At 40.5% G+C, this 11,642-nt stretch overlaps 1 protein-coding gene across 6 annotated transcripts in view; it reads right to left on the bottom strand.

Annotated features, from left to right (window-relative positions):
* Nucleotides 1-11,642, bottom strand: part of nedd4l (NEDD4 like E3 ubiquitin protein ligase) — a 38,396-nt gene that overhangs the window by 6,987 nt on the left and 19,767 nt on the right. For 3 of the 6 annotated variants that reach the window (XM_025062122.1, XM_017038711.2, XM_008326065.3), the window contains 11 exons: nucleotides 11,222-11,324; nucleotides 10,209-10,360; nucleotides 9,456-9,591; nucleotides 9,157-9,330; nucleotides 9,000-9,077; nucleotides 6,921-6,980; nucleotides 5,627-5,764; nucleotides 4,795-4,983; nucleotides 3,096-3,293; nucleotides 2,461-2,538; nucleotides 658-712 (listed from right to left, as the gene is read on the bottom strand). In XM_025062122.1, coding sequence (XP_024917890.1) covers nucleotides 658-712; nucleotides 2,461-2,538; nucleotides 3,096-3,293; nucleotides 4,795-4,983; nucleotides 5,627-5,764; nucleotides 6,921-6,980; nucleotides 9,000-9,077; nucleotides 9,157-9,330; nucleotides 9,456-9,591; nucleotides 10,209-10,360; nucleotides 11,222-11,324 — 1,361 coding nt within the window. The remainder of the gene's footprint in view (nucleotides 1-657; nucleotides 713-2,460; nucleotides 2,539-3,095; nucleotides 3,294-4,794; nucleotides 4,984-5,626; nucleotides 5,765-6,920; nucleotides 6,981-8,999; nucleotides 9,078-9,156; nucleotides 9,331-9,455; nucleotides 9,592-10,208; nucleotides 10,361-11,221; nucleotides 11,325-11,642) is intronic. The other 3 variants (XM_008326068.3, XM_025062119.1, XM_025062120.1) reach the window with 2 other exon arrangements.

An 11,642-nucleotide genomic window follows, 5' to 3' on the forward strand; every position in this document is an offset into this window, starting at 1 on the left:
CCCCAACCCTTTTTTTTGTACCATCAGCCATTACTGCGGACCGGTAATACTGCACCGTCGTTGAAGGATCATTACATTTTCTAAGTCAAACATTTTACAGACTTTCATCTGTTAGAATCAAAGTCTGAATGACCTGTTGTTTTGACCAGATTATCTTTGAATGGAAAAAGTAAAGGGATATGACTGGATTTGTTTTACTGCTCTAGGCCACATCATCTGGGACACCAGTTCAACTCCATTCTAGGGCACCGTCATCAAGAACCAAAGAACCAAAAGGTTATCAAACCGAGGTGTTTTCTTGGCCCATGTTGGAACAATTGGTAGCGACTAAGTGCTACTTGAAAGTCCACTGGAATAGTGTTGCCAACTATGTTAATTACTAGTAAATTCCTGTAAGATGAAGCACCACCTCACAAAGGTCCTAAACTGATTTCTTGACCGTACATCTCTGAAGGAATTATCAGGGCTATACTGTACTAGTAGTACTGTAGTACTGGAAGTCGCCTGGTGGAGCAGTGGATGAGAACATATGCTGCATATGGTTGATTTGTCAGACAAAAGCACGTTTAAAGAGGTTTTGTGTTGAAACATATACTGCAAAAACAACAAAGACAAGAAAAAAAAACACTACTCATGAAGAAAACAGTGTCATCTTACTGTGGTCGATGTAGAAAGTGCGTCCGTCTGTATGAATTCTTTCCTCCCAACCAGGCTGAAAAAAAACAAACAAAAAAAACACAAAGAAGTTTAAGGAGCATTAAAACCGAGACCTCACCACAGGAAAGTTAAAAATGGCCTTTCTCAATTAGCAAATAAATCCCTTCATCGTTTAGCCTTCATTAAAAACTCAACTTTGATTGAACCTGATTAACAAATAAACACTTTCAGGCCAATTCTGTGTGAAAGAACAAAAAGTACAAAATGTAAACCAACACAGAAATAATAAAAGGATTTCCATGCTATTTGAGTCAAGTCAGAGACAACAGCAAGGCAGGGATACGATCACAACATTAAGTCCAACCACCACTCCCTGTCTAAACCAGAACACCAACACTGACATGGTGACCACACACGCACACACCCACGTACACACACTTATACAGCAACATGAATCAGGCCCTCATCAAAATTACAGAGTAGAGTCAAAGGTCAACAAAGTGTCAAGCAACACTATATAATACTGTGTCTGTTTTTGTTACTGCATGAGTGGACACGTGAATGGAAACGTGCTAACACATGCAGTAAAACCACAAGTTTTCATTTGACCTATGCCCCCAAACCCTCCCACCCCCTTAACTATTTCCAAACTGTCCTCTTCCTCCTCTCCATTTTTTTTACCAACCTATTTTTCCACTAAGAATAAAAACAAAAATATTTTTTCTACTTTCAACATAATGAAATAATCTGTAGGTTCCACCACCGGGGGAGCCACCACATTAAACAATAATGATCAGAGGTGACGGTGCAGGGAGGGAGCTCGGAAAAGACAGGAAAATGTACACACAATAAAGATGGAAATCAAAGTAGAGGTACAGTCCACTCATGCTGGTCATAAGAAACAGAGAGAGAGAAAAGTTACAGAGATAGTAGGGGTGAGTTTGGGGAGGGGCGGGCGGTGGGGGACAAGGCTGTCTGCAGGCATTTGACCAGACCAGACCAGACCAGACCAGACAGGTATATAAGAAGGCAGGCAGAGTGAGGGAGGCACCAACCAACCTCCTCTGGTAGGTTCTGCCAAACAGACATGGCCAGGTGTAGAAGTTCCACCAGAACGGAGTGGAAGGAGAAAAGAGATGGACGAGAGAGGGAGAGAGAGGAAGAGAGAGAGAGAGAGAACATACCCACATGCACACACACCACACAGTCCAGTGAGACGTACAACCTTAGGATTTGATCAAGACTCTACTGTACTTCCTTCTTTCTTACCAACAAACTGGAAGAACCCTTATCTAACATGGTCTTAAAGCGTTTAACTCCATACAGATGGGATGCACAGATACCCACCGTGGTACTACTCAAATACTACAGTTTTTCACTACAACCAGCTGCACTGCTTCAACACCACAACATCACTTTCTTGAGACTTCTTTTGACAACATTTTCAATTTTATTTGTCTATTTAAAAATATGGAAATAGTAGAGTAATAGAGACAACGTTTTCAATCACATTTCCTATTGAGCTATAAGCTGCGCTCACTGTCCGCACCACTTTCTGATGCTCCTCTGCTGGGGTTTCCATTGACTACCTGGGAAACAACGTCACCTTTGTCGATGGAATGTCTCGGAAAAATCTACCAAAAACCTCTGCGTTGTATTTGCAGAGGCTTTACTAAATTTTTGGAAAGTAATAGTAATCTGTGTTTGTGTTAATATAAATCAAATGATATTTGCAAATAAAGCCGCACTCATCGTCAGTCCGTGCGTAAACTGTGTAGGTACTGGAACCATGACTGTACTTACAGGAAGTGGGCCGAGGTCCCCAGGCTCCATCGATCCCTTATTCCTCATATGAACTGGATATTTTAACCTGGGGTCCTCCTGGTTTTGGGGGACAAAAGGACAAAGTAAGCCACAGGAAAGCGATTAACTTGAAATTAAATAATGTTTTAAACAGACTCAAGGTTTATACAGTTCAATTCTACATTGGGCATTTATGAAATTGTAGTTGCTTTTAACACCAGCAGGTGTCAGTAGAATCTCAAGTAAAAGCAAAGCTAACCACTGCCCCAGATTTTGGTGCTGATTTTATACTAAGGTGAAAGCAAAGTTTTTGCTAATGAGCCCGTTTAGTATTTAAGACTTTAACTGTTTGTTCCCAGGTGAACTGATTCTGTGATAAATCAAATTGTACTGCAATGCAAACAATGTTCAAATTAAATTCTAGTAATTTATGTTTTGTTTAGAATCGTTTCTTTTTATAGAGGAGAGCTAAAATGTAGTGTTTTTTTTTTTTGAGAAAAAGAAGTTTTTATCCTGGATACCCTTTCTGACAGTGGTAGGAAAGCCAGACATTTTACTACTTATAGTAAAAAAAAAACCACTGTCAGCTGTAGAAAAGAAACACTCAGACTGTGCTAATTGAAATGTTAGCTCACCCAGGTCGTTGTTCTGCTGTTGTGATCAATGAAAAATGGCCGTCCATTGGGGGCGATCCTCATCTCCCAGCCAGGGGGCAGAAAGCTCTGCTGTGCTTTGTGCTGGGATTTGGGAGAACTGTACGGGGATGGTTGAGGAGACTGGGGGTTGGAGAAGGTGTCCTTCACAGCCCTTCGCACCTGGATATTGTTGGCTCCCTGGTAACACAGAGGGGAGAACATGAAGGTTTTAAAAAATACTCCATGTCCCAGTGAAATCAAAGCAGGTGAACGACAGGAATGGGATGGCAGCACAGTAAGATGTACAGAAACCAGTCCTCTGATGGGTGAGTTGGTGGAAAACTGTAAAGAAGAAAATAGATCAGTATGAAAACTGCAAGTAAAAGACTGATTTTTTGATGTAATCCTGTAGGGAGCCAATCAACACCAAGGTTATGATAAGGAGACATACACTGTATCAAGTTGAGCTGTATGTATATATGTATATATATATATGCATATATATATATACATATATACACATATATATGTATGTATATATATATGTGTGTATATTTTTGTATATATATATATATATACAAAAATATACACACATATATATATACATACATATATACATATATATATATACATATATACATATATACACATATATATGTATGTATATATATATGTGTGTATATTTTTGTATATATATATATATATACACATATATATATATACATATATATACACATATATATGTATGTATATATATATGTGTGTATATTTTTGTATATATATATATATACACACATATGCATACACATACATATACACATATATATGCATATACATATATATACATATATAACTATACATATATAAAAAGTGTTACATTTGAAAATATGGCGTTGCTAACAGCCTTACAAAAGCGCTTGTAAACAGTGAGCTGGTAAATGTATTTCCCACTTCCCCTACCATACTATCAAATCTATGGAGAATACAAGAGAAAGAAGAATGAATGAGAACGAATGTTGTGACATTTAAAATAGTCTTGAAACATTAGCCAAGAAAACTCTCTCTTCTTGTTCTTGTGTCATCGAAATAGCATCAATATTCAGTTCCCAAGGTCGGTAGTAGCACTTGTATGTCCCTGGGTTCACTTTAGCAAACTACTCAATCTTTTAGGGCCTGTGATTGGCTTAAATTATTCATTGAGCAGTAACAGGATAGATCTTCCATTTTAGGATTCAACAGAATTTCCTCAGCTGTGTAAACTGCTTGAAGGCAATCTGCACTGCAGAGAGAAAGCAAACTATTTAAAAAAAAAAATCACCAAACTGACCAAACCATGACCATATCACATGACTGCTGAAGGTCTAAATAAGAAGGGCCAAGACGTCAGGCATGAGGTCATGTGTTAAAGATAAAGAAAAACAGAAGAGTATAAAGAAAAGAAAAGGCCAACTCTGAGAAATGGATGAGCAACCTTTGTTTCCTCCATGTTTAAGCGAGAATAAAGATAACCTGTGAAGAGAAGGGAACAATGAAGTGTTATAATGTGTAATGTGAAGATTTAACTGATGAGAGAAAAGACGGACCATAAAGAGAGTGAATAAAATGAAGAAGACAAATAAACACATCTCAGGATGGAAAAAAGAGAGGAAAAAAGATGTGGGCGCGGTGGAGAGGAACAATACAGGAGGCTGGGTCTCACCTCAAAAGGGGTGGAAAGGGTGACGGTAGGGGAGCTGAGGCTACGAGGTCTTCGGACTTGGGGTTCATGGAGGTGGTTGTTGGAGGCATTGGAAGAGGAGGGAGGGGTGGATGCTGATGCCAGGGCCGAGGCTCCACCGGACGCTGATGCTAACGCTGCCGCCGACGTGCTGGCTCCGTCTTCAGTCAGCTGTCAGTGAGAATAGCACTTTTGAGGTTACACAGGGTTTCAGAATATGACAAATGATGTTGGCTGGTGGAAAAGAAATCCCCATCATACTGCAAAGCATCATTTGTCATTGGAGGTGTAATGTACAGGGCTATAAGAGCTCTGATTAAGAGGGGATTGAAAAGAAGAAGACATGAGAATAAACCACAACACAACGCAGAAATCCGTCTACACGGAGCTGCCTCGCTAGCAGACACAAGGACAGGGAAGGACAAGTGGAAAAAGAGAAGAAAAACAAAAAGAGAAGTAGAAAAGAATGTGGTGGTTGTCGTTCCACGCAAACGTTTGCAAAACAAAGACTTGTATTTTCTCCCAGTGTAAGAAACCTGATGCTAAACAGAGAAGGAAGATGTACAACAAGGTTGGACAGAATAGGACACAGAGGGACAGAGGGAAAGACAGAGAAGCTCTGATGTTACAAAATGTCTTTTTCTTTCTTCCCATCACTGGTTATGGCTACACAGAGAGTAAAGACGGTGGGTACAGAGGAAGGAGAGGAACAACGGCACGTCACAGGCCTGGGCCACAACAGGGATCAAGGTTAGGTCCAGTCCCATGCATAAAGAGGGTCCAGCCTGACACTGTGCCTTCAGACCTGCTATACCTGCACTATTGGTCTAGTCCAAGTTGTGGTGCGGTTGTTATGGTTGACGTAATAAGTTCTTCCCTTGGTGTCCTTCCTCTCCTCCCATCCAGGGGGCAGGCCAGGGGTGGTCAAGGCATAAGCAGCCGACGAAGGAGACTGACCCAGTGTGGGGAAAAAGCAAAGCAAAGACAACCGATCAGTACAGGCTAGCTTGAAACTTTGAGGGAATTCTAGTTCCCTTTATATTATATTCTGATGGACTGGCATGTTTAGGTCTGCCTGGAGGCAACAGACATTGACGATGTTTTTTTATGTTAAGTTTCCTGAAAAAATATAATCCATCACACTGAACTATAACGACTTCAGTCATTTGTAAAAGGTCACGGGAGGTCAATGTGCCCAGTGGAACTTCCCTTCACCTTGATTTGGTTTCGATCCAGATAATTCTACAGTATGAAATAAAAACACAAACAGTGGGTGGCAGTAATGAAACTCAATGGCTGCAGAGCTGCCGTTTAAAGAGTGAGACGTGACATTGATCGTTTTCAGTAACAAATCCGTAAATAACAAAAGACAATAATATTACCTAAGGTGAAAATGAACATGAAAAGATTTCCATCAGTTGTTGCTTGAAGATCAAAATCATGTCACAAAAAAGAGGTGTACAGCCCAACGGAAAGGCAGGGGTCCTGCACTTTAGTAAGGCAAACTACACAGCATCACCCTGGCTATAAGTAGGTACGTGATAAAAAATGTGTTTATCGAGATGGATTTTTTTCTCTCAGAGTTCAGTCACTTGCCTCGAATTGTATTTGCAATATATTTTTCCAATTAGCAGGTATCACAATATTCAACTCATTGGCTTCGAGGCTTCTGATTTATGAATGATGTTTCAAAATGTAAGTTGTATTATTTTCCTAAAAAAAACAACAAAAAAAATGCAAAAAAGTTCAAGAAGAAATGCTTATCACAGTTATTCTAAAAATTTGATGTTTAAAAATAAAAAAGAAGTTTCCTTATAGAGAATCATGGGACATATAATAATATATTTCAAGACTCAATGGATTACCAAATAAACTCATTCAAAGACAACCCACATGGACACACATACAACATCACTGACAAGCACCAACATAAGGAGTTCTGCCAGACACGTCACGTGACACAATTACCTGTCACCGTATTTGAGCATTTAAAAAAACCAAATCCTGATTTCCTCATAAAGGTTAATCAATTATACCATGAGTGTAAAGCCTCAAACGAGGGCTGAACATCTGAGAGGGTTTGTACTGTATATGAACTGCGATATTACCATGGACTCTTCACCACCTGAGACAGTTTGAGCTCTTGTCCTTCTGGTCTGCACACTCTGCTGATAGTAGACAACATGAGAGGGGTGGTCTTTAGTTCAAAATGTGTCATAGTTTCATTACTGCAGTAGAATTGCTGGGGCATGAGAGAGAGAGAGAGAGAGGGAGAGAGAGTGACGGAACAGTGGATGAGAAAAGTGAGGAATCGTCATCAGCGGAGAGTGACAGCCTGAAGGTGATTCTGGTGACTGTGAATTTTGGCGGGGAAAATGATTCACCACATTTTCTAAGGGGGTGGAGGGAATGACACCGACTGAAGCGTGACAACTGAGGCAACGGGGCAGAAATTTGACTTTACAGACGATTTGTTTACACAAGACGTGCAGCAGGTTAGGAGAAGCTGAAACGTGATCCTTCCAGAAAAAATTGCAGAGGAAATCAAGACAGAGGAAGAATCGAGACAACAAAAGCTGCAGAAAGTTAACGTTGAAACACGGATTGTGAAGCCAGAATGTCATTACAGGGGTCCTCTGAGAATTAGTCTCCAAATATGGAGGCCATTGTTGAAATAAGCCGACCAGACCAACTTGTCTTCTGTTCCAGACTAACCTGTTTCCTCTTAGTCACATATGAATCTTATTTATAAATGTGCTTGTTTTGTTTCTATAAAAGGATGGTACTGTGTATTTTATGTTTTCCCTTGTTGATGAACTTTTTTCTGAAATTGCACATTGTCATATAGGTAGACAGAATCCATCTGTCCATCTTTATGACAATGTGCAATTTCTGAAAAAGAATTCAATAAACAAAGTTTGCAAAAAAATAAAACCCAGTTTATTGAATGGATCTCAGGATGAACTGCACCTCCAGTGCGATTGAGAGGACGACACACATCACTGTGACTCTAAAGTTACTGAGCACAGGTACAAATCAATGTCAAAGGTCAAGTGTGGTAGACACGTTTTCATCGATCAGCGTCGCTTGTTCCGTCTGCTGTAGCAACAACTGATCTGGTCCACGTCAGGTCTTATATCATTCTATACATCAATACTTGTCCCATTCAAAACAGATGTCAAACATAGGGCTGACAAAAAACAAATTTGAACAACGGTTACGACCATAAGTTAAACACATACATCCGCCTCCTGTAATTTGAAGTTCAGTTCCATCAGTACACCGAAATAAAGATTTTTATACATTACAAACCAAAGACCACACACAAAAATAAAGATTTTTGTCAGGATCATCATACATTACAAACCAAAGACCACACACACATATTTGTTACAGAAGTCTGAGGAGTTGTGTGTTGCTCTCGTACGGCCCTGACATCAGTGCTTATATAACTTCTGAAGCTCCTCGCTGTGACTCAACTGCGTGATAAATTTCTGATTCAGATCTTGCAGCACAATGCTTAATGTTAATCTTCACTGACTCAGAACTGGGACAATATTTAGACTGTTAGTCCTTTGTTGTTGTTTTTCTTTTTCTTTTAATCTTACCTCCTTGCTACGTTAGTCCTTTGTTGTTGTTGTTTTTTTTTTTCTTTTAATCTTACCTCCTTGCTACAGTTTTTTGTATAGAATTGCAAGGCTGTTGACACAAAGCTGTGAAACTACTTCAAAATGTCAAATGCTGGCGAGAAAAAATTACCAGGACGAAAAGGCAGAACGGGGGAGAGGAGAGGGAGGAAGAAAAAGGCTCTATGCTCCTGTACATACATGAAGACAGGACGGTGTTGAAAATGTATAGTAGGAGAAAAAGCCGAGGAGCAACAGGCACGCCGCCATCCTGCTAGAGAGAAAGGGGAAATCCCAAAAGGAAGAGGAGCAAAAAAGTGGAGTGATTTCAATGTGGGGCAAGCTATCAACACGAAGACATGCCAACAAAGATGAGGTCAGTATTACACCACTACAAACCTGCTAAGGCAATCAGAGAACAAAGACAAGGATGTTCACTGTGCTCAGAGTGAGGCAACAAGGAAAGGCAGGAAGCCAAAGAAAAACAGAGGAGGAGGAGGAGGAGGAGGAGGAGGATGACGAGGAGGTGGAAGGGAAGTGTATCTGCTGAGAAATATGTACCATAAGAGGAGGAGCCTGGGCCTGGTCACTGACGCCATCTGTCATACTGGAGGAGCGCAGTCTGTTGGAGAGCGGGCTCTGTGTAAAAAAACAACAAAGACAGCAGGTAAGTGGTGAGAAGAAGAATACTATTAGTGAGGACGTTTTCAAATCTCACCAGAGCAGAGCTGGGCCCCGGCAACTCTCCATTTGAATCAGGACTGAGCGACAGCCGCAGATTCAAATCTTCCGTGAATTCCTGCGTGACAGGTGTAGGTTGGACGGAGGAGGGGCCGGGCAGAGACGTGGGTGAGCTGTCAGTCTGATCTTCTTCTGTGATCAGCTCCCAAGACTGCATTAGCAACAGGCAGGAGAAAGCCACAGGTAGTTTCAGACACTTTGTAAGTGCAGACCCATGTGGCTTAGCACAAATGTGTGGTTTTTTTTTTTAAATTTCACATTGCACTTTTCTCTCACATTGTCCATGTCCCTGGATTCCAGGTGCTCGTTCTCCAGGTCCTCACTGATGTGGCGTCGTGATCGGAACACGCGGTGTGCTTCCTGATGGATTTGCCGCTGCTGATTATCACTCTCTGTCTCCGAATTCACATCCCTATAAATGAAAGAAACAATGTCACAAAAAATAGACAGTGAAAATCATGACTGAATGATAAGAAAATTTAAATATAAAGCAATTGGAGCTCTTTTTCTTTCTTTTTTTTCATGAGAGATCAAGAGGCGGTTACGGTTACAGCAAAATAAACACAAGACACACACTGTTTTATTTGTTTCCACCCCCAGGTGTCAGGTCTAAATAATGAGGTGATTAGACTAAATAATATATAAAAATTAATGATATTAGTACAATATTGTACTTCTACAATATTAGAAGAACTTATTGTGCTAATTTGTAACAGAATAAAGCAGAGCAGGTTCAAGCGGCTGCACTTTGTAACAATAGTCACATCACTGAGAAAAACGTGACTGTTCTATATAACGTTTTCACCAACATTTCTTCAAACATTTGCCTATGACATAATGTCTATCATGTTCTATATAACGTCTATAGTTTTCACCAACATTTCTTTCAACATTTGCCTATGACATAATGTCTATCAAAATATTATCATCTCCCCGATTGGTTTCCAAACTTAACCTTTTTTTTAATTTATTTTTTTATTACAAGTGAGAAAAACGCATTGGGAATTAAAGGAAAGACATTTAGCATACATGTTGGAGGGCCTTTTCCACTGTGTTGAGCGGTTGTTATGGTTGACATAGTAGGTGCGTCCCAGGTTGTCCACCTTCTCCTCCCAGCCTGGGGGCAATGGAGGCAGTAGCTGCTGTCGCTGAGAGCCTGAATCGGCAGATTCATCCCAACCCTGTCAAAGAAACAGAGTGTTTGGTGTCAGATGTACTGTAGGAGTAAACTGGTCTGACTCAAAAGCATCAGTGAAAATCTTAGAGCATGGAAATGCATTAAAGATGTTGGATTCACTTGTGGTTGGTTAATATTGTTTCGATTCCTCTCTTGTGGTTTGAAATGTTTTTGGGTTTTTTTTTTTTAACTCGTTTTCAGTTCCTTAGTTTTGTCTGTCTGGGAGGGATACGTGCCACTAAAGGATCTAAGATCTAAATGGTTTGTGTTTGTATGAGTGTTACCACCAGGGTGGGCAGATTTAAACCCCAACCGAGATATGCAGACAGAGAAGGTGGCCAAGAGAGTGGTGAACTACACAACAGGCGTTAGATATGATGTTTTGACAGAATCCGAAGTCCAAAGGGTGAAAAGAGGAGGTTTTTAAATTTACCACAAAAATGTAAACAAAGCAGCATTGATGTTTCTTTATACTTTGTTGGTTTAATGTTCCATTTTCAAGTAACATCTTCACATTTTTTAACACTCCATAAAAACTAAATTTAAATTCAGGAAGAAGACAAAAAAATTAGAAGTTCCTATTTCTCCAAGTAACAGGCCATATAGTAAATGGTTTTTCCAGAGCCTGTCCTGGAAAAGCCTTTCACCAGATTTCTGGCAGCAACGTGATGCCAGGATTCTTAGAGAAAAGAAAAGGGCAAGAATTATCCCTTCTCTTCTCACCCTGTGCAAACGACTCACATTTTTATCAAGGTGGTCCATTAACTTCCATCTCCGAGCTCTTCTGAACTTTATATTTTACACATAACTTACGTCATTCTTTTTCTTCTGCTTATCCTGAAGAGTGAGAGCTCAAAAGCCTTACCTCCGCCTCCTCCCGTATTTCCCCAGCCTCCTCCTCGGGCCCTCCCTGACTGGGCAGATAGGCCATCTTCAGACGTAGGTAACCCTTCACCCTGGACTTGTGACTGCAAGATAAACATCAGTGAGAACAGACCCGCTTGCAAACGGCACATTAAAACCAGATGGCTGCACCCACGGAACCACAGTAGGCTAATGCTAAACGAACACAAGGGGAGTTCCCGAACTGCCTATTAGCACCAGATGGTTTTTCACCTTTAGCATTTAGCTAACCTCTCCATGAACCTACTACTTCCTAGAACTGACACAGCCCACAGTTTAAGGACTCATCTTGATAATCTGTCCATTTAATCAAATAACTAATGTGTGTGTGTGTGGGGGGGGGGGGGGGGGGGGACGGAGGAAGTGCCTCTTTTATTGGCTCA

This window comes from Cynoglossus semilaevis, chromosome 14 (genome assembly GCF_000523025.1).
Source record: "Cynoglossus semilaevis isolate Cse_v1.0 chromosome 14, Cse_v1.0, whole genome shotgun sequence".
NCBI lineage: Eukaryota > Metazoa > Chordata > Actinopteri > Pleuronectiformes > Cynoglossidae > Cynoglossus > Cynoglossus semilaevis.